This window comes from Halichondria panicea, chromosome 9 (genome assembly GCF_963675165.1).
Source record: "Halichondria panicea chromosome 9, odHalPani1.1, whole genome shotgun sequence".
NCBI classification, from domain to species: Eukaryota; Metazoa; Porifera; class Demospongiae; order Suberitida; family Halichondriidae; genus Halichondria; species Halichondria panicea.
Window position 1 is genome coordinate 4,861,307 of NC_087385.1, and position 21,735 is coordinate 4,883,041.

The following is a 21,735-nucleotide window of genomic DNA, read 5'->3' on the forward strand; positions in this document are numbered from 1 at the left end:
GAGCTCATGTCACATGAAACACACCGTAGGCACATGATGCTCTTTGGAAAATGGCCGGATAACTTGAGTTGATTATGCCTACTACAGCTTATTCCTACTACTAGGTACATATCTACAGTGTAGAGCAAGGTTATAAGTCAAAATCAGAGCTGGTACAGTGTTCCTGAAAGATATCCAGGTGCAGATATTGTTATCTGAGCTGTATGTAAACTAAGATAGTGGGATGAGAGCTACCCCACCAAGCCAATGCCCCCACCAAGCCAATGAGCTCTAGTACTACTGTTATACGATTGGTCACTGTGTATAACACACCGTATGATATAGTAGCTAGATTATTTACTGTCGATAAAATGAACGCATGAATGGAATGTCTTGGCGGTGTGCCGTTTGTTCGATTTACAATAATTATATTCCTCTGTAGAAAAATCGGATAGAAGTCCAGTGACATGTCGTCTGAATCAGAGGATAAGTCACATGATGTGGGACCACTCCCTGTGATGAGCACTGATTCAGGAGTGGGGGATGAGGGGCTGGCCCCTGATAATCAGACCAATCAGCCTGACTGTCAGGATCTAGAGAGTTCGGTAAGCATTGAGTGGTTTCAGTGGTTTCAGTACGTGGCATAGTTTGACAACATTTCTGCTAAATCATTAATCATTGAATTTAGAACCATAAAGTGACACATCTGCTGACTCAGGCAATGACATAGCAGCATGATTAGCATTTTTGCTGAATCAGATTTTGATTATTAAATGGCTCCATCATGCTAATGTGTGTTCATCCCTTTCCCCAGAATAACAATGAACCACCTCCACTGGAGGACCCTCCGTCCTATGAGGGTCACACCCCTGCCCCTGAGCCCCCCAGTGAGGAGAACTACTCGGGTCAAGAGTTCCCTGTCAAAGTTCTGACCTCCCTCGACGAGCAGCTCAACAGACCGAAGTGGGTGGTACCCGTACGTCCAGGAGATGAGCTGGAGAAACTGCTCAAGTTCTCAATAGTCATGTGCAGAGAAGGTGTGTTGATTTCTTTGTGTGTGCCCGGGGAGGGGAGGGGAGGGGAGGGGAGGGAAAAGCTCTCTGTGTCCGTAATGTAAAGGAGGAGGTGTATTGAAGTTTCTGTTTAATTGTGGTGTACAGAAAGTGATGTGAATTGACGGATGAGTAGGTCACACTGCATACCATGTGGGTACTTTCCCTGTAATAGATGCATGCTTTATTGAATGTTCCTAACAACCTTTGCAGGCCGAGATGTGAACTCTGAACCTTGCCAGAGGTTCTTCAGAGATGGCCTGTCCACTTCTTTTGTACGGATTCTCACGGACGAAGCTGTCTCCACGTGGAAACCCGATATACAGGTCAGTCTAGCATGTAGTTACATATACTCATTAACATGATCATGTTAGTACTGGTATTGTGAGTTGGTTCTCCTTATATAGAGGGACATTTACAACAACACCAAGTTGCTAGTTGAACTTTGTACTACCAAACTAGACCAGGACTGGTTTGTCCTGCTGGAGCTCCTCGGAACAGCCCTCAATCCAAACTCAAAGTGAGAAATTCATCCAGTATTTATATTATGTGTATTTCCTTCTCAAGATACTACTAGCATTCCGTTCTGGCTTCTGGTTATACTATACCCATACTTCAGTCACACACACTGCAATTTTATTCTGTATCATACGTACATGTGAATCATCTTGTGTAGGTGGCAGCTATTCAACTGCAACATGCTTCCAGACACTTGCCCTAAGGTAATTATTGATTAACCATGCACTCCATTCATTACTGCTTTGTCTCCATTCCCTAGGGAACCGATGTAGAGAAACTGTTTGCTTTTCCAGTGGAGGGAAAGAACATCAAAGTTTATGTACGTATATAGGCTGTACGTACAGTAGAAATCATTTCTATATATTCTCAAATTTAGGGCTGGCTGCTGGACATGCTCAACTACTTTGGTAAATCTGGAGGATTTCAGACCCTCCATGATAGGATAGTGAAGGGAGATAATCTGACAGTACCTCTCGTGGCCGCACTCATCAAGTGAGTCCTCATACATTGCAATATATAGCTATTGCTTGGCTGTGTATAGATAGAGATACAACACATGTAGATAGTTTCTGTGACGTTTTGCTCTACTATGTGTACATAATTTAATTATTGACCACATCAGGATAGGGCTGGTCATTTTCATACCTTTGAACCTATACTTATAGAACCATCTACTACCTTTGTACATTCTGTGTGTGTGTGTGTGTGTGTGTGTGCGTACCTGCAGACCTATGGGCTACTGTGCTGACTACATTTCCGAGCGTGTGTTCCAAACCTTCCTTGTCCCTGTTGTGGTGAGTCTTGTTACACAGCTCTTGTAGATCCCCCACTGATACCTCATGCATGAGCGACTATGTTACATGTAATAGCATTCGATTGAAAAATGTATTGGGTAGAGATATTCGTTAAATTTTCAGACACCTTGTTTATATCCATTGTAAAGCGTGCACGTAGGGTAAGTGCTTTGAGTTCATAAGTAGGCTATGTAAGAACAATACCTATACAGTTGTAGTCCATTCAACTCTCTCCACACCTCCCTCCCTCCCTCCCTCCCTCTCTCCCTCCCTCTCTCCCTCCCTCCCTCTCTCCCTCCCTCTCTCCCTCCCTCCCTCCCTCTCTCCCACTGCAGGACAAAGTGATCTCGTTCCTCAAGGAACTGAGTGATGAGGCACTCAAGAAGGAGTCCACTAGTGAGGCGAAGAGTGACACCTTCTCCTCCATTATGAAGGTAACTACTGACAATGGGACCAACATGCAGCCTCCACATAGGCTCTTCCTTTTTCTGTTCTTTACCACAATTATAAACAGCTAGCTAGCTAGACTGAATTAGCAAGAAAAGGAAGGCTTGCGAACGAGGCTAAGCAACATGTACAGTATCTGCTGCCCATGCTGTTAGTGTAATTTCCCCTCAAATCTGTATGAATGCATTTAGTGTCACATGATCATCTAAACCCCGCCCAGTCCCTTCGTCACTTGTGTCGGCGTATCCCAGCCAGAGAGGACATAGAGACATTCCGACTCAAGATGATCCTCAGACTGCTGCAAATCGCTTCCTTCAGTGGCAAAATGAATGCACTGAATGAGGTGTGTCTAAATCAATTTCGTTTTCAATTTCCTGTTTTTTATGACAACCCCTCCAGATCAACAAGATAGTGCCTAGTGTGACATACCACCCTCACTTCAAGTCCCAGGATGACGACCAGCTGCAGGCAGACAAACTAGCCGTGAGTGTGTGGGTGTGTGGGTGTGTGTGTGTGTGTGTGTGGGTGTGTTTGTGTGTGCGTACATGTTGAGGTGGGTTTCCCTTACCTGTGTGCTGTTTGTGTACCAATGAAGCCACTGCTGTCTGACCATTATTCCTAGTGTGGTTTCAGAGTACAACTCTATTCTTATGTTGATGTGATTCAATGCTATTCAAGCTTGGACCCCCCCCCCCCCATATCGTGCAGGCGTGGATCAAAGAGAACAACGTGCTGGTGGTTGTGTTTCGTGACAACCTGCATCAGACACAGTACGTGGAGAAGCTGGACCGCATAGTGAGGTTTTGTATCAAAGAGAAAGTGTTGGGAATGGAGGACTTGGACATGATATGGTCTTGTCAGGACGGGAAGCACGAGATTATTGTAAAGAACGTTCATGACCTCTTGGTCAAACTAGCCTGGGACTTTTCACCAGAGCAGCTGGATCACCTTTTTGGATGCTTCCAGCGGAGTTGGGTGGGTGCCAGCAAGAAGCAATGTGACGAACTGCTCGAATTTATCAGACACCTGGCTGAGGATGATAAGGAGGGAGTCATGGCAACCAAGGTATGTGACACTTGTGATGTGTGTGCAATACAAGTGTAATATGCATGATATGTGCACTGTTTCCATTGGTATTGTGTACATGTGTACACCTCCCACTGTTTCCCTCCTTTATCACCCACTCTCTCCCCCACTCTCTCCTGTAGGTATTGAATCTATTGTGGAACCTGGCTCGGAGGGAGGACTGTCCCACGGATACCATGGATCATGCCCTCAATGCTCACATCAAGATCTTGGACTACTCGTGCTCTCAGGTTAGTAACAGTCTCCTACATGTAGCTAATCCCAAAACTGAGTGACGATCCTTACCAGATATGTACAGTAGCCGTTGCTGTAGATATTGAATGTACTCTGTTTACCCCCATCCTTACCCCCCACATAGGAGAGAGAGTCCCAGAAGCTGCAGTGGCTCCAGTGGTGCATGGAGGAGCTGAGGAGCAACGAGAAGTGGGTCATTCCAGCACTCAAGCAGATGAAGGAGATATGTATGCTCTATCTCGAGGTGCGATACTTGTTGAGCTGTAGCGATGTTACAGTGGCCTGCAACTTTATTCAGCAAAAAACCATACGCTATATTAGATTGGGAATAAATTGAACTCATTCATTAATTATTCAAGAATGTATGAGCATGCATGTACCGTGTGTTTGTCTCATATTGTGTACTCTCTTTACCCCACTCCCCCCTCGCTCCACGCACACAGTCCCCGGTGAACTACACACCTCACCATCGCTCCACTCAGTTCTACTATCGCAACGAGATCATCTCTCATCTGGACACCAACTACCACCTGCTCTCACACATCTGTAGCAACCTGGAGACGTACATGCAGAGCGTGCGGAAACTCTTGGAAGGTGTGTTGTACAATCTAACTCCTGCAATAGTAGTTATTGCCAAATGTATGCTCTTTGATCATGGCCAAAGGTTGTTTGTGCTTAATCGTTTTATGTATGTGTTTCTGTTACAAGTACTGTACTTTTAAAGTTTGTTTGTATCGTTGTGAACCTTATAATTATACAATGTGTATGCTAATATTCCCCATCAACTGTGTTCTTGTGCCTCCTACAGTCAATCCTGACCTGGACCCAGAGACCCTCTGTTTGGATGGCCGGTTCAACCACTTCAACCAGCTGCAGAGCAGATTAGACTTTGTCAGGTCAGTCAATACACATGTACCTATTGCAGCTGCCATTCATAGTTGATCTCTCTCTTTCTCTTACAAAATCAGGTTCTCTCTGAAGGATGGACAGCTCTGGTTGGGACATCAGCAAGCTTTAATGGTACGTTCTTACTTGTCTACATGTACGCATACAGTCTCTTTAATCTCATGTGCTCTGGTGCAGGTGTGGGAGAGCCTTGCTGATCGCCCCGCCTTCCCCTCAGACAGAGAGGCATGTTTCAGGTGGTTTGCAAAGGTCAGTGCTAGCAGCTGGAGCGTCTACATACATGTAGGATAGCTGCATGCTTACAAGTAGCTTTGTACAGCTGTACGTATGTATTCTTAGATATGGTCAGTCCCTACACGTTACTGTAACAGTACATTCTTACACGATGCCTCAACTTGTGAGAGGTACAAGTAGCTACACTACTACTCACTACTCACTACTCTGCCCTCCTCTCTTCAGTTGGTTTCAGATGAGCCGGACATAGAGCCCGAGACTGCCAAGAGGATATTCACTGAGAATGTACACAAGATTCCCCCGCAGCACCTCACAGAGAACGGGTTCAGGTGACTACGAAGTACACTGGCTTTTCTGTACCTCTCGTTTAATTTAGAGTACATGTAGCATGTAGAATTAGGAAATGTTCTAGCTGGTTATACACATTTCTGTAGGTGTTTCGATCGCTTCTTTCGGATGGTGAACATCAACGAACGTCGGCTAGTGGCTTGGAGGCGTGGCTTTGTGACAGAGAACGTGGATCTGGTTGGACTCGAGTACCTTTGGAAGAGTGTGTTGGTCTCCCCTGAGGCAATAGTGCACAAACCCATTGAGCTGCTCAAGGATGTGTACACCAACCTCAGCACCAAGCTACAGAGCAACCAGGTAACCACGGTAATGTTAGTAGGTGTGTGTAGTAATCATCACATTCAGTGTACTGTACATACCTTTGGAATGTAAACTGCCTACATGTACAATTGCTTATGAAAGCTGACCTACATGTACGTGCATAATTACATGTATGTCGTACAGGTTCATCTTGAGTTTATCAAGGTGTGCATGATGAGACTACAAAGGATCTACGAAGGACTGCAGCAGTACCAGCCAGGGGAGATAGAGCAGGAGCCACAGGAGGTCCAGCAGGGTTACAACACCGAGGTAGCTGGGAGTGGCTTGTGGGTGGGGTTTGATATTCCCTCGTGTCCTCTGAGTGATATGATACAGTACATGTAGATGTGTGTGTGTGTATGTGCATGTGCATGTGATTTTAGTGTACATGGAGATCTACAGTAGGTTCAACTAATACAGTACGTTGTCATCTGTCCCTCTCCCCTGCTCATCCAGGTGAACAAGCTGGTCCGGTGTCTCGCGCTGCTCAAGGAATACATACTGGACTGTGACGAGGAGTACAGTGAGGAGAGGGGAATCCCCCCTCACGGAAAGTACGTGCCCTTGGCATGCCCTCAGGCAATACTCCCTGAGTGTGTTCTTACAAGTGTACTACATATATTAGCTATGCATGCATCTTCAGACTCGATGTACATGTATTGCTGAGACAATCTTTAATCATTTTGTCACTTGTTGCAGAGCTGCTTGGGGTCGGCCGATGACTGTCATCGTTCGTTACCTCTCTCATCACGGGCAGCCACCAGAGGACTTTGAGTTGTGGACCCAGGCCAACGCGAGCTTGGCCCAAGTCAGGAGACACATCATGCAAAAGTGAGTGTCGTAATTAACTTGTTTTGTTGGAGAGAGTGACCTTTAGGTAATGTACACAAGCGTACATGTACATGTACATGTATGGAGAGGTGACTGTGTTATGTGTAGCTTTCAGACAATACTGTACCCGTGTACATGCACATACATGTAATGCCTCCAAAGAGAGCCTTGCCTGAGCACTCTACCTACCTACATGATTATACCTCCCATCTCTAGACTCAAGCTGTCTGGTAACAACCACTTGGAGCTCTCGGTCGGCAACGAGCTGCTTCGACAGAACGAGGACAAGCGATTGGTTGCTAGCGTGCCACTCAGGGACAGAATGGTGAGTGGGTGTATCTTTGTGGATGGTCGTATGATATTTTGATGTCACATGACTCTACAAATAAGTCTCATCATGGACACTCATAACTGTCAGTGATAGTCACTTTTTGCACACGTACATTTCAATAACAATTTCACAGGACATAATTATTGTACATGTGCACGAGAATTTACATAATTAAAATGTAGTGTGTAAAATAGCTATTCACCAAAACTAAATTTACGAATCTTACTTGTATACAGTTTTTACAGTTTTTAGTTATTTCCTTCGTGTTTCAATTCTTGTCTGCCTCGGAGCTGGTGTACATGGGGTGTTGTATTTTCCGCATGACCACTTTTCGCTTATTTTAGAACGCAAACACACAAAGCAAAATTCATGAGAGCATGCCGTGCACTGCATGTGTTTGCATCCTGATACTAGGGACCTACAGTTTGGGCATGACCCTTAGGCTAGGGCATTCTACAGATATAGGATTAACCATTGGAGCCTTTGCCAGCTGTTGGAGTGTTTCTAGATCTCCACAGGCGGAATTTCCGCATTTCTCATCACTGGGCCCGTTTTTCCACTCTTTAAGACACTGCCAACAAAAACAATCACTTTTGGCTTTTTTCTTGGTGCATACAACACATTGATATGCTGAGTCTTTTCTTTCACAGAAACTGGTACAACTTGGGCAGTCAAGCACATTAGGATCAAATAGACAACAGAGCCCAATCTCTAGCTGCTTCTTTTCACCCTCTTCAACACAGCCATACTTGCATCCATTGTTCATTCTTGGTTGCAAGCTGGACAGTGTATTTCACACTTTCGATTTCGAAGGGTGTCTACAAGGCATCACAAAGAGGGGGTAGTCAGGAGAATCGTTTTCGAATGCAATCATGCAAGGCTCTTTGTTGCGGGGTAGTTTCGGGTCGATGCAGTGGTCAATAGATGTACCTCCAAGAAGCCTCAGTACAGCGTCGAACTAGATCTACAGTACGTACCTGTAAGTACATTGTACTGTACCTAGCTATTGACAGAGCAAGCTTTTCCACGATGCTTTCTTTTTACTTTCTGATAGTTTTATTTTGAGTTATCATGGTAGAGCAGTAAATGCGCAACGTACAGCCAATCACATACATGTATGATATATACTATGGTTACCAGAGATTTATGGCTACGTAAACCACCTTGCCCTCGGGCTCAGTAGGTTTATCGCCATAATAAGATTTCATGGCACTTAGTACTGTTATTCCAACTATGGGCTGTGTTAATCATGCAGAACTGGCTTTTAGTGGGTTTCCCAAGGGAAAGTTCTTTATTGCATCGCGCACGATTAACACAGCATATTATTGTATTGTGATGTGATTGGAAAGACATGGTAGAATTTGCCAAAGAACTGTCAGGAGCAATTTCCACAAGTAGATCTACATGTACTCATTTGCTCCTGAAACTATGTATCTACTGTATGACATCCCATTGGTGGTACAGACACTTACACGTACTCCTAGGATTGCATCTTTACAATTTTTGTGGACAATTACCTAGCAAAATCAACAAAAATAGTTCAGGGTACACGTAAGACCCTTTACATTACTTACTATTCACTATAAGGAAATCTCAACCCTATCAACACTTTTGCTGAGATTCTGCAAAACTCCGTACCGAATCTGTTGGATTGCACAAGTGTGTAACCGTGGGACTACAAACTGCTATCATATATCTTCTAATTTATCGGACACTTTTCTAGGCAATTTTTGTTATTCTAATACAGTGGACACACACTCTGGTGCTTTAATTTTGTTCTGAATTTCCGAACAATACCTTGAAAAGTTGAGTTAAATTCCAAGCAACGTAGCTTTATAATTAGCAAGAGTTGATAGCTCAAGAATTAGCTAATGTAGCTAGTACAACTGTTCAGTCGCACACTGTATACTATTAAACATAGCTAGCTCGCATGCAGCTGCATACCGTTCTAATTATTTACGTGCACTACAATTTTACCCGGACAATTTCTACTAGGAACATATACGGTTACTGTGAATGTACTTTTTGATTGTAATTATTAAGAATGTACTAACTGTGATTTGACAATCAACAATAATTTTTTGGGCACAAGTTTAAATGTGTGTACAATTATGTATACTTACATACGGACATGTAATGATAAATTTACTGACAGTTTCTTAACTGCCTTCAGTTCAAGAGTTAGCATAGTTTGCTACTTGCTACGTTGTGGAATTCTTGTTTGCCTTGGAGCAGGTGCACATGGTGTGCTGTAGCTACCACAAGACGAACTTCCGTTCGATTTCATACGTAGACACACAAAGCAGAAGCTTTGATTGCAATTCGTACATGTCATGTGCTTACAACCCGAGGTATGATCAATGAGAGTGCCACAGTTTGGGCAAGCTCTAATCTTTGGGCATTGCACATTCAATCCCAGTGGTGTAATCATAGGAGCAGTTGCAAGTTGCCTCAGAAGCACTGGATCTCCGCAGGTGGCATTTCCACAGGTGTCAGCACCCAGGTTATTCTTCCATTCTCCAAGACACTCCCAGCAAAAGTAGCAATATTTACCTTTCTTTTTCGTGCAAACAATGCATTGAACACACAAATTGGTCGTATCTCTTCGTTCGCAGAAGCTGGTGCAGATAGGGCACTCAAGGATATTCGGATCACTCAAGCAGAAGTTTCTTGACAGCCCATTCTCAAGCTGGTGTATCTCAGTGTCTGTTGCACAGCCGTACTTGCTGATCACTTCTATAGGCCACTCCTGGTTGCAAAGTGGGCATCGTATTTCCGGGCATCGTATTTCTGGCTTGCACGATGAGATCTCATTCCAGCAGTAGTCCATCAAACCATCTGGAGACATAGAGTGCCCACACGGCATCAAAAACACTGGATATTCAGGACAATCGTATTCGAATGTGATCATACAAGGATCGTTGCTGCGAGGTAGTTTCTGGTCAATATGGCGTAGAGAACTTTGACAATATGCTCCTCCAAGAAGTCGCAAAACAAGGTAGAGAGTTGCTCCATTGCCAATGGTTGGATATTCACAGAGCTTCTTCTCGTCTTCCATTTGTTGGCCTCCGTAGATGAGCCTCTGACTGTCTGGATCGATGCCTGTCTTGGCTTTGACTTGTTTCTTAACGTCACCCACTTTATGTTGCTGTAGGAAAGAACGATAATTATGTTAGGTTAGTAGTTTGCTGCAATTGTTTGCTACATTTTTTCTTACCAGAGGGTTCCCTCCTTCCAAGTTGACTGTGTAGGTCTTTCCTTCTATCCCTTTCACATAAAGCTGGAACATTGCTTTGAGTTTTGAGTGTAGGCTGCTTGTTGCTGTTTTCACTTTGTGTGTACAACCAGGAATTATGTTTACTACCGACCCAAGAACCTGAATAACCGGTCAGTTTAGCTCTGGGCTGCCACAATGCAGAGGAGGTTGGCCACGCGTCATCAATCATGTGACATTCCTAAGGTCTCTGCTCACGTTACCATAGATACCGAATAACTGTAATAAAAAAGTTATGGATACTCTTGCTTTGCCGACTTGTAACACCGGACTAGCTGTGTCTGTTGTCTGGCTGGACCAAGATTAGCTAGACTATAGGGTAGAGTATAGTTCAGCGGTGCTGTATGCAGCTTGCATTGTACTGGCTGGCAAGAATCTAGTAAACACTGTATGCACTGATAACTCGCCAGAATAGAGGGGATCGGTGGGGATCGGGTTGAGTTTTATACCAAAAAAAGCCAGAGAGGCACATAAAGTTTGCCTTCAGTCTCTAATTACCGTGCAACATCAGCTAGAAGTTTACATAGAACTCATTGTCAATTTTTGTGCCAGCTCAACAAAAAAAGTGGTGCACGTGATCGTGTCCAACCTCCTCTGGCCACAATGTAATGACCTGCAGTGTAATGACAATGTAATGACCCAGAGGAGATTGGACACGATCACGTTTATCAGAATGAACGTCAATGAGCTATAAAATAATAATGCATTGTAGATTTATCAAATGCCGTGTCTCAGGGCATCAGACCCTAGACTTTCCTCATTAGTCGGGCCTTGCGACAGTCACGGCAGAACAAGAAACTAAAATGACAGAGCATTTTGGTTATGGTCTGACATAAGTCAGTTCCTTTCGGATTTCTTATAATCCACACTAGAAGAGAACGCAACATTAGTTATGTGGGATTTTCCGGGTATATCCCCGGCAGACCTGAATTCCTAGTAACAAACAGTGTGGGATTTCCAGGAGAGTCTGAGTGATGATGGGTACATGTATATATATGGGTAATTGAGTTCAGCTGTCTGTGTGGCCTGCCTTAGTGCAGCAACAGAACATTGTGCACCACAAGACAACATTCTAACCCTATGTGCAGGTGATCACTGCCAAGCTGCTGTTCACAAATGTGAGTGAGACAAGTATGAACTCGTCTGACAACAGTGAGGACTCGAGTGAGGGCTCCCCCAGCGGCCATGACGGACCCAACGTCGAGATGGAGAAGATGCTACCCTCAGTGGTGAGTGGAGTGGGAGGAAATTGTGAAGAGTTGGTCATTTTTTAGACAAGACTATCTTTTTGTACATGTAGGAGGCTGACTGTAAGCTTAAGTGTTATAATGACTTCTATATGGTAGTCACGTGATCTCTTTAGGTGTCAGCTCTTTCAGCATCGTTGTATACTATACTATTCACACCATGTATGTAGTGTACTGGTAGCCAAAGCAATCTGTAACTGCCAATATAATTATAGGCGCATGAGTCATTGTTGTTCAACTCCCAGTCCCATCTGTTCACCTTGTTTACCCCCACCCCCCCCCCCCACACACACACACACACACACACACCCCCCAACACACACACACACACCCACACAGCTGATCTCCAGTGATGCTTCCTACATCAAGTTCCTGCTCACTGTTTGTGACTTTGCCGTGCTACACAAACACCTCAGTCTCAGAGACAACGTTCGGAGCCTCCTCAAACTGCTACCCACCGGTAACATTTTCAAATTCAGTATGCCTGATATTGTAGTATTATGGCTCTCCATATGTACTCCTGATATAAATGCATTTAGTTTGCAGTTTTACTAGCCACTCGTTCCCCAGGACTCCATCTCTGGAATGAGACATTGGACCACTGCCGTACGAGTGCCCAGCTGGAGGGGGAGGCCCCTTTCACTGCCATGAGGAAGTACGTTGTCACTACCAGTCCAGCTACCACTCTCTACCGACTGGAGGTAAGTCTTCTGTCATGACCCTGCCCTTAGTTCTCCTTAGTAACAGCTAGCTACACCTTGAGCTTATAAAATTATACAGAGCTACTTTATACCTTGAGTATCTGTTAACCAATTGACCCCCCAGGCTTGCCACACTCTGATGATGCCATCTGCGGACTTCCGTGAGATGGAGGGTGCTGAGTTCCAGGCCCACTTTGTCCAGTGCGGGGGACTTAAGCTACTGCTTGCTCTACTAGTAGACAAGAACTTCCTCTCTGAGGCTGACACATCTATGAAACGGTGTGTGCATGGTGTCAGTGACATGCTCTGAGTTCCGTGTGTGTGTTTGCAGTGTACTAGCTAGCATCTGTGCAGCTTTATTGGGTATAGGGCGAACGACTAATCAAACCATCTAGTAGCTAGTTGGGTTGCCCCACTGTAATAGGTTGTGCTTGTGTGTTTTAAAGATGGGCTGTCCTGAATATACCACTCCAGATGAAATGTTGTGTTAATCCTCTATCCATGCAATTACATCACATCAATGAACTCTTGCAATGAACTCTTGATCACATGTATAGCACCTTGCATCTGGTTGGTTCAATATCCTTCACCCCCCCCCCCCACAGCTCTGCGTTCCTATGCATGATGAAGATGCTCAAGCTGCTCCTGGTGTCCTCAGCCTATGCCTGCATCATGCAAGTGGTCTACACCATGAAGAAGGACCCTCAGTCTGTCACAACTGAGCGGAGGTCAGCTGTCACTCAGCTACAGAGTGCCCTCGAGCAGATCATACCTGCCTCTGAGGTGAAGCTCAAGTCCACCTCCATGAGTCTGGCTAAGGACTACTTTAAAAAGGTCAGCCTCCGTTGGTGTAACTTTTAGTTGTGTTTGAAGAGCTAGCCCTCAGCGAATACTTGTAGGTGCAAGTGACCTTTACCAGTTTACGTACATGAAGTTATTATGGTCACTAATGCTATTACACAGCTGGTGGACCCCCTGCCTGACCTGAGTGTGGTGAAGGCTCTACAGATGCTGAGCTGGGCAGCTGGCTGTGGTAACCTGGCCCTCATTGCCGACCCTAGCAACATACACGAGACCTTTGTCAAGGTTAGTCCCTGTACACGTCTACAGTCGTGCTGGTGATAATTAGAGAAGTACTCCAAGTCAGGGGCGTTGTGGAGTTGAAAACCTATTGATGTATGTGTTTCTGTTTTGTGCAGTTCAACTCGTCTGGTAGGACTCTGGACACTGACGATACCTTCTTGTCTAGAGACTGTTTAGAGGTACAGCTGCAGTGTGAACATTGATCCTGTAGTTCTGTCATGACAACTGTTACATTACCATGATGCATTGACTACAGGTGCTGTGTTACTGTATGGCCATCTCTCCCACCATCTTGGAGACACTCCAGAACTCAGTCGACTGGAGGCAGTTTGTTCAAGACATCCTTCTTTTAACCAGAAACAGGTGAGATCAGCGAACGTATTGTCACAATACAATGGAACTGATGGTAACAATGTATGTACATGAATGCCACCACAGGTTGATTCGAGTGTGTGCAGCTGACCAGTTCTACTACATTGTCACCAAGTGCAACACTAACACTGCACTTCTAATTTCATTCATCTCTAACCTCTTCTCCACCATTGAGGTACATGTGCCTACCGTTTGATTGTGTTTGTATGTAGAGTATAGCTATTAAACTTGGGAATCTTTAATTTTTCGCACTATTTACTCTTAAGCGGCATAGTTACAGTGTGCCTACACATGTAGTAGTCTCCTTATCTCACCCCACTCCTTACCCCACCCATCACCCCACCCCTTACCCCACCCCTCACCTCACCCCACCCCTCACCCTGCCCCTTACCCCACACCTCACCCCACTCTCCACAGGGTCTGGCAAAGGAGCATGCTAACACGTCAGGAGAGTATTTCCGTCTCCTCGCTCGACTGCTCAACCATGCCAACCACGCAACCATCTCCATTCAGGGGGTGGACAAACTCCTCGAGACTGAGCTGAAGTGGCTCCTCAAAGTCAGGGTAAGTGCACAGGGGGGGGGTATAACATCATACTTGTCAATGTGTCATTCTGTGGCTCTTTCTAATACATGTAGGTGTATAATAACATAACTTGTGTCCTATTTCAAAGGTATTTTAAAGGCATTTACTCTGTAGCTCTTTCTAATATGATGTATAGTGTGACTATCTCACAAAATTTCGGCAGGCCATTTGCAGCAAAAAAAGCGTGTTAGGGGAAATGATTTTGGACCCGAAAGGGTTCTCTGGTCTAAGAATACCATGTGATTGGACCTCTCTTAGGCTACAGAATACTTCGAAATTGGACCTTCTAAACTTTAGTTACATGTATGGCCATTCATTACCCCGCCTCCTCCCCACACACTAGGAGACCACACTTGAGTCAGGCCAGTGTCCCGTGGAGAGCTCCCTATTGGACGGACACCTCAGTCTGACAGTGGAGCTACTGGCTTTCCGCAGTGTCAGCGAGCGCTACCAGATAGGCAGTCATCCAGATGGGCAACAATTCATCAAGGTACACGACATATCTAATGAATATTTACATGTATGCGTGCACAGATAGGCTTCCAGTCCCTCAGGGTTGGTTGGTTGTTTTTTGTTAGTGACCACCCTTTACCGGTTTCCAACCATGTATCTGGTAAAGGGTCATCAATCCAACAAGTGTTAATTAACCCCGACACTGAGCTAGGCTTGTTTTGATTGGTCTGTTTTCTGTACAGAAACTTGTGCTGGACTTTCTGTTTCCTGCCTCTCGACTGGTAAGAGAAGCAAGAACCAACCCAGGTGAGGCCGACTATATGACTATCACCTGACTGTCATGTGACTACCGGCTCTTTCCCTCTCACAGACAAGGCGCAGTACATCAGCTCTGCCGTGGCTGTTTGCACTACCACTGACTGCACACTGTCAACCTTCAAGCTGATCAATGCTCTGTGTGTCGGCTCCAAGGAGAACATCATAACACTCCAGGAACTGCTCACTCAGTTGTTCTATTCTGGTACATTTTGTCTCTTTGTATTACTACCCTAACCTTACCGTACATGTAATTACTTGTACCTATATATTTATTGTAACACTATCTAAGGGCAGCTAGTTATAATTGGTAGAATGATGCCAGTATATTCAGGCACATTGTTTTACTGCACCACACCCCCTGCTCTGATTACCCCTCACAGGCAGTGAACTCCCGCTGGTGGAGTGGGAGTACCTGCCACACGTTGGGCCTCGTCCTGGCCGAGGATTCGTAGGACTCAAGAATGCCGGAGCCACCTGCTACATGAACGCCGTCCTCCAGCAGCTGTTCATGATATCACCAGTACGTAACGAGGTGCTGGGTGTGGGGGAGGCGGCCTTGTTCCTACGTGAGATTGATGAGAAGGCAGAGAGACAAGATAAGGAGAAGGAAGCCAACAGGAAGAACAAGGATGAAGTGAGTGAAGGAGGTTGACTAGGGCAGTACACTTGTATAACGTACGCCTAAAGATTATTTGGAATATGATATGTGATTGATTTCAGTAGCAATTAGTTGGTTATAAGAAGGTTGGAATTCTTTAATCAATACTGCTCCCCCCTCCCACAAGTTGGATGCACCAGACGACCCGCCGCTGCCCTCCCCCAGTGACGCTGACCGTAAAGACACACACAAGATGGTGTTCACTCAGCTGCAGTCTATCTTTGGTCACCTAATGGAGAGCAGGCTGCAGTTCCATGTACCCAAAGGCTTTTGGAGAGACTTCAGGTGTGTTGACCCGTGTTGCATGGCATAGCTACAATGTACACTGTACATGTATCTACATTGAACCTTTTGTTGGGTTTAACTTACTTAATTTAGAAAGTGGTCTTTTCAAGCTTGCTGTGTATTTCCCCTCAGATTGTGGGGAGATCGTGTGAATCTTCGTGAGCAACACGATGCTTTTGAGTTCTTCAATTGTCTGGTGGACAGTCTAGACGAGGGTTTCAAGTCGTACGGATCCCCTGCCCGGGTCTCTCACGTCCTCGGAGGGTCCTATGCTGACCAGAAGATCTGCAAGGGCTGTCCACACAGGTGAGAGATAAGACAATTGCATGTGTAATGATCATTACCTGACTAGGGATCCTTTACCAGACAGTGAAGCGTGCCCCCTATGACCTTTCTTAAATATTTACCCCTAATGAAATGATTCTTCTGCTAAGAACTATTATGACGATTTTCATCTTTCATATCTCCCTCAGATATTCTCGTGAGGAGCCTTTTACAGCTCTCAATGTGGAGATTCGCAATCAGCAACACTTGTTTGAGTCCCTCGATGCCTTCGTGAAGGGTGACCTTTTGGAAGGGGCCAATGCCTACCACTGTGAGAAGTGTGACAAGAAGGTATGTATGTACTGGCTAGAACAGAGCTTACACGTACTGTATTGTAACTGTTCAAAGCATTCCATGTAGCACCCAGCGTAGAGCCTGTGTACTGTAATAATATAGACATTATCAGTACTTATTTCAAATGCATCTGTTAGGTTGACACTGTCAAGAGACTGTGTATCAAGAAGCTGCCCAAAGTGCTGGTCATCCAACTGAAGAGATTTGATTATGATTGGGAAAGGTGAGTGACCCCACCCCCTCCCTTTATGGTGTGTGTGAATGGGTGTGTCCTCTTGCAGGGAGACAGCTGTCAAGTTCAACGACTACTTTGAGTTCCCCAGAGAGTTTGACATGGCTCCGTACACAGCTGCTACCCTGGCCAAGACAGAGGGTGGTGAGTTAATATCGACAGTGGAAGCCATTGTTACATGTATCAGAGAGGCTCATGTTTTGTGTACAATTTGATAGACCTGTACATGTATTAACTATGTGCTAACATTACCCCCCCTCTTCTTCACACACTCTCCAGGAGAGGGCGTCTCCAGTGGAAATATGGACAGTGGGGACAAGCCCAGCAATACGCCTGGAGACGAGCCAGGTGATGGTGTGAGCACTAAGTACCGACTCAAGGGGATCGTGGTCCACAGTGGACAGGCCAGCGGGGGACACTACTACTCTTTCATTCAAGTCAGGTAGGCCATCCTCCAGGATTTGTGAATAACTGGCTCTGAGAGGATCCCTAAAGGCTGGGTTTTGTGTATGCAGTCAATATGCCACTGTAGATGGTGCTCAGATACATGTATAATAGCTGTTAGCTTGCTTCCTGTATCTTACATTGCTGGTTTGCAGGAAACCACCCGGCTCCAACACCCCCAAGTGGTTCAAGTTTGATGATGGAGATGTCACTGAAGCAAAAATAGAAGATGAAGAGGTTAGTACAGAATTTCTAAACCTTTCACGCCATTCATTATTATTACCTGCTGTGTAGGAGTTCAAGGCTCAGGCATTTGGTGGTGACTACACAGGAGAGGTCTATGACCATGTCCTAAAGAAGTGAGTGTTGTACATGTACAATGATGACAGTTGCTCACTACCCCCCCCCCCCCCCCCCATCACAGGACTCACTATCGCCGTCAGAAGAGATGGTGGAGTGCCTACTTACTGTTCTATGATAGACTGGACCAAGAGAGTGCATTTGATGGTGAGGGGTGGCAGTACTTGTCTGCGGTAGCCCTAATCGTACAAGGATCTTATCTACTCTTGTACATGTACATACACTCTCTGTACGCACATATACCATACCATATAGCGGGTATATTTCGAGGGTATAAATGTTCGCAGTTTTTGCTGATTAAGCATGTACTGCGAACATTATACTTACGAATTTAATATTGCATGCATGCATGCTGCCTATAAAGGCTGCTCTTCCACGAAAATTAAATACGCAAAAACCTTTCTAACGGTTATTCCGCAAAAGTTTATACCTTCGAAATATACCTGCTATACGGTAGCCTGCCTACACTTTGTGCATGGGTGGGGGTGGGTGGGTGGATGTGTTTCAATGTGAGATATTGAAATTTAGTCTCTATTATTCCTTTAACAGAGTGTCTAGAGAAGATGAGTCCCCTGCCTGGGCCCATCCAGCAGCTGGTGCAGAAACAGAACATGGAGTTCAATCACAACAAGGGACATTTCAACTACTCATACTTCCACTTCATGAAGCAGCTGCTCAATCTAAACTATAACTACATCAGAGCTCAACTGGAACAAGACCCCTCCAAAACTGTGAGCAACCAAATCCATTTACTGTATGAATCAGCATTGAAACATTTGTTTTTGTACCACGTGTACAGGCTGAGTTGGAGTCCCTTGGGTTGAGGTGTGTACAGCTGGCAACAACCTTCCTGTTTCATTGTGGATTCCATACAAAGAAGACGTTGAGGTTAGTCCAAGTTTTTCGGTAAATTGAGCCGACTTTTGGAGGGTGGTCCTACACACTGTTATGTATACAGTATTATATCTGCATTCCAGCTCAGATACATGTACAGTACGTCCCATTGTATTTGTGCATGTCAACTATTATTATTCCCCACCCCACACCACCCCCTGCAGAGGTCCAGCGTCTGACTGGTACGAGGCCATCCAGCCGTACCTCATGTACAGTATGAACATTCGCCATTGGTTTGTGGACACTGTGTTCCTACAGCACAAAGGCAGGTTCTGTGAGTACCTCCTCGAGTGCCCCTCCGTTGAGGTGAGTCTCCACAGCTGCCTGTAGTACAGCTGTGTACAGTTGAGGCATCCCCTGCTATTCTTTGTTTTTTCAGTATGTAATATCCCCTAGCCATTAATTTTGTTTTCATGAATTTGTTGGTAATTTTTAACTTTGTACAGATAAGGAATGTATTTGCCAAGCTGCTCACCTTCCTGTGCTGGGTAACCAACAAAGACCCTAAGATTGAAGTGGAGGTTACCACTCACAATGGAATAGGTACACACACACACACACACACACACACACACACACACACACACACACACACACACACACACACACACACCATACCCCAGCCAGGGTTAATTTCAGGAGAAAAAATTAGGGGGGGCTTTTGGATTTAGTTTACCCCCTCTTGGAATTTAAACATGGTATCAACATTCCCCCCCCCCCTAAAATTTGCTCTTGGAAATTTCCTGCCATTGAATCAACAGCCAATCAATTGCCAACCAATCAAGTGTGGCCATTTAATAATGGAGTCTGGGACATTAGTTTATGACAATGTCATATCTCCTTTTGTACAGAGAAATCTCAGACTGTGTTTAGTGAGATAGCACTCAACGGTCTGTTGCAGCTGCTCAAGAAGGAGGTCTCAGATCACAGCAGACATTTACAGCAGTATTTCCAAGTCTTCCTCAACTATGCCAGCAAGGGGTCATTTGAAGTGAGTTAGGGCTCAACAGAGTACCGTCTATAGACTGGTAGTTTTTTTGATTCCTTTGATATAGCAATGAGACTGTGTGAATTCCTTGAGTACTATTCTATGCACTTTTGGAGCTAATTTGTGCCAATTTTGTGCCGCAATGGCAACTACACGTACAATAGTAAGTGTACGATTGTGTTGTTACCAATCTCGCAGGGACAGAACTGTCTCTAGGAGCTGTATGTATCTGTTTTATACCAGTCACACCCCCCCCCTCCCTACAGAGGAAACAGTTGCTGCGTTTGGGTGTCCCGTCCCTGTTCATAGCGGTGGCATTGGACGAGGGTCCTGGTCCTCCCATGAGGTCCCCCTACACAGATCTAAGCAAGCTCTACGCTGTAGTCAGCATCCTGGTACGCTGCTGTGATGTCACTGGACTACAGAAGGGATTACAGCAGGTGGGTGGGAAAGTTGCGTTATTCGTGTAATGTACAGCTATATATGCATACTGCATTCAACTATTAGCCACAACATTTAGCCTGGTCGTATGACAAACATGTTCTGGGTAACTATAGTTATTCTTTGGTGCCCAGGACAAGGAGCCTTTGCCCAATCCCTATGCTGACCCTGAGTTGTGTCTGCCTCTTGCCAACGACTTACAGCACTGGCTCTATGAGAGAACAACAAAGTGAGTACCCCACTTATATTAGCCTGTTGTGTGCCTGACTGTCATTGTCATGTTCACTCGCAGTTCATCACAATCAACAACTTTTGTCAAGAAACTAATTGAAGATAGCTGCTCTATGGATGAAACAGTCAGATTCTTAGCAGTAAGTAGCTGGTTTGTTGTGTACTCACTCGATTAACTCTCCATTCCTCTCAGTTCTGTTGCTGGGAAAACTGGTCCTTCTCTGTTGTGGTCATCAATGAGTTACTGGCTGAGGTAAGAGCAATGGTCAAAACCTCCACAATGATTATGTATTCTTCTTTTCAGGTTAACCAGGTCCAAGCCTTTGACCTGAGGCCGTACTTTGACCTCTTCACTTACATACTCACATTGTCAGACACTTGGCAGCACCATCGTCTTTTAACCTCCCTCAAAGGTACCAACTGAGTAGGTTGTCATCAGTAACTCGAGTGTGTTTGTCCCCCCCCCCCCCCAGGGTTCACACACCACTCTGACGGGCTCATTGCAGTCATCCAACACGGACAAAACCACTACCAGAAGAAAGCCTATCTTTGTATCAAATTTCTAATTCACATGTGCAATAGGTAACTGTGTGCTTTGGGTTTCAAAATGACACTTATATTGTTTTTCCTCCAGATGTCACCAGTTACAGAAGATATTAAACGAGGACAGCTACCTAAAGCAAGTGTGGAGCATGGCGTTAGTTTGGCTGCAGACGGAAATGGACAGGGTAAGATTACTAGTACTCTAAGCACCAATTCCAACACCAGCTGTTTCCTTCGCAGAGGCCGTACACTGGCACTGGGTACAGCTACTCCAGTTGGTCTCCACCTGCCCAGTCCAACGAAGCGTCCAATGGTTATTTCCTAGAGCGCTCCAACAGTGCTAAGCTAACACTCAAGAGAGCAAAGGAGCTGTTCCCTCTACCAGTAAGTCAACTAGCAAAATAATATAGAAGCCATCATTACAACAACAAAAAAGAATTCTACAACTCAACATAAAACTGCATTTCACTATCCCCATGCATTTCCAGGAGCCCCCAGCTGAGAGCCGTGAGGAAGAGCAGGAGATTGTACCCGGAGGTGACCCGGATGCTGGGATGCCAGCTGAGGCTGCCGAGACCCATGGGACAGAGCATGGTGGTGACCATGAGAACGAACCCGAGCGACCCCCGTCTCCACCGCTCTTGGACACCATTGACGAAGTGAATGTAACTGACGAGAACACTAGCTCTCAGCAACTGCAAGAGACTGACTAGAAATATTTAGTAATAATAGTTTTGTGTCTTTTATCTTTGTAGAAGTCCTGATTGTTGTAATGGTGCTGTGTGGTACATGTATATGCAGGGTTGTTTGACTGCACTAATATTTACTGTGCTTGAAATATTTAACACACAGGATTTAATAAATTGTCATTTTACTTTCAGAGTTATCTTTGTTGTATACAATGTAACCTGCACCATTGCACATGCCCACAAAACCGCATACCAGCC

At 45.1% G+C, this 21,735-nt stretch overlaps 3 protein-coding genes across 4 annotated transcripts in view; 1 reads left to right on the forward strand and 2 right to left on the reverse strand.

Annotated features, from left to right (window-relative positions):
- LOC135341371 (endoplasmic reticulum mannosyl-oligosaccharide 1,2-alpha-mannosidase-like) overlaps positions 1-5,272 on the reverse strand; it is a 35,979-nt gene extending 30,707 nt beyond the window's left edge. Inside the window, exon 1 of the mRNA XM_064537901.1 lies at positions 5,269-5,272. The gene's annotated coding sequence lies outside the window, so the exon portion shown is untranslated. The remainder of the gene's footprint in view (positions 1-5,268) is intronic.
- Positions 1-21,668, forward strand: LOC135341359 (probable ubiquitin carboxyl-terminal hydrolase FAF-X). Of its 2 annotated transcripts, none has more exons than XM_064537881.1 (62): positions 1-104; positions 422-584; positions 794-1,016; positions 1,245-1,357; positions 1,439-1,551; positions 1,708-1,753; positions 1,810-1,869; positions 1,927-2,042; positions 2,278-2,344; positions 2,680-2,778; positions 3,012-3,134; positions 3,191-3,274; positions 3,500-3,856; positions 4,000-4,107; positions 4,236-4,355; positions 4,555-4,705; positions 4,920-5,007; positions 5,080-5,131; positions 5,195-5,266; positions 5,477-5,580; positions 5,686-5,896; positions 6,044-6,169; positions 6,356-6,453; positions 6,599-6,730; positions 6,947-7,055; positions 11,424-11,564; positions 11,922-12,042; positions 12,153-12,283; positions 12,408-12,562; positions 12,889-13,117; positions 13,247-13,369; positions 13,483-13,545; positions 13,623-13,729; positions 13,805-13,913; positions 14,156-14,302; positions 14,667-14,813; positions 15,019-15,082; positions 15,147-15,296; positions 15,475-15,728; positions 15,880-16,037; positions 16,170-16,343; positions 16,511-16,652; positions 16,793-16,878; positions 16,937-17,031; positions 17,167-17,329; positions 17,487-17,568; positions 17,626-17,690; positions 17,756-17,838; positions 18,241-18,422; positions 18,491-18,579; positions 18,750-18,891; positions 19,032-19,128; positions 19,437-19,576; positions 19,840-20,013; positions 20,149-20,243; positions 20,307-20,385; positions 20,439-20,498; positions 20,550-20,658; positions 20,719-20,827; positions 20,880-20,973; positions 21,029-21,172; positions 21,277-21,668. In XM_064537881.1, exons 2-62 carry the CDS (start codon positions 447-449, stop codon positions 21,499-21,501), a joined length of 7,638 nt encoding a protein of 2,545 aa, XP_064393951.1. In that variant the 5' UTR covers positions 1-104; positions 422-446; the 3' UTR covers positions 21,502-21,668. The 2 variants fall into 2 exon arrangements, with proteins under 2 accessions (XP_064393951.1, XP_064393950.1); XM_064537880.1 differs by having other exon boundaries at positions 24-178.
- LOC135341395 (ankyrin repeat and IBR domain-containing protein 1-like) lies at positions 9,121-10,768 on the reverse strand. The gene is made up of 2 exons (XM_064537932.1): positions 10,279-10,768; positions 9,121-10,209 (listed from the first exon to the last, which is right to left on the reverse strand). Exons 1-2 carry the CDS (start codon positions 10,348-10,350, stop codon positions 9,256-9,258), a joined length of 1,026 nt encoding a protein of 341 aa, XP_064394002.1. The 5' UTR covers positions 10,351-10,768; the 3' UTR covers positions 9,121-9,255.
- Positions 21,669-21,735: the final 67 nt, after the last annotated feature.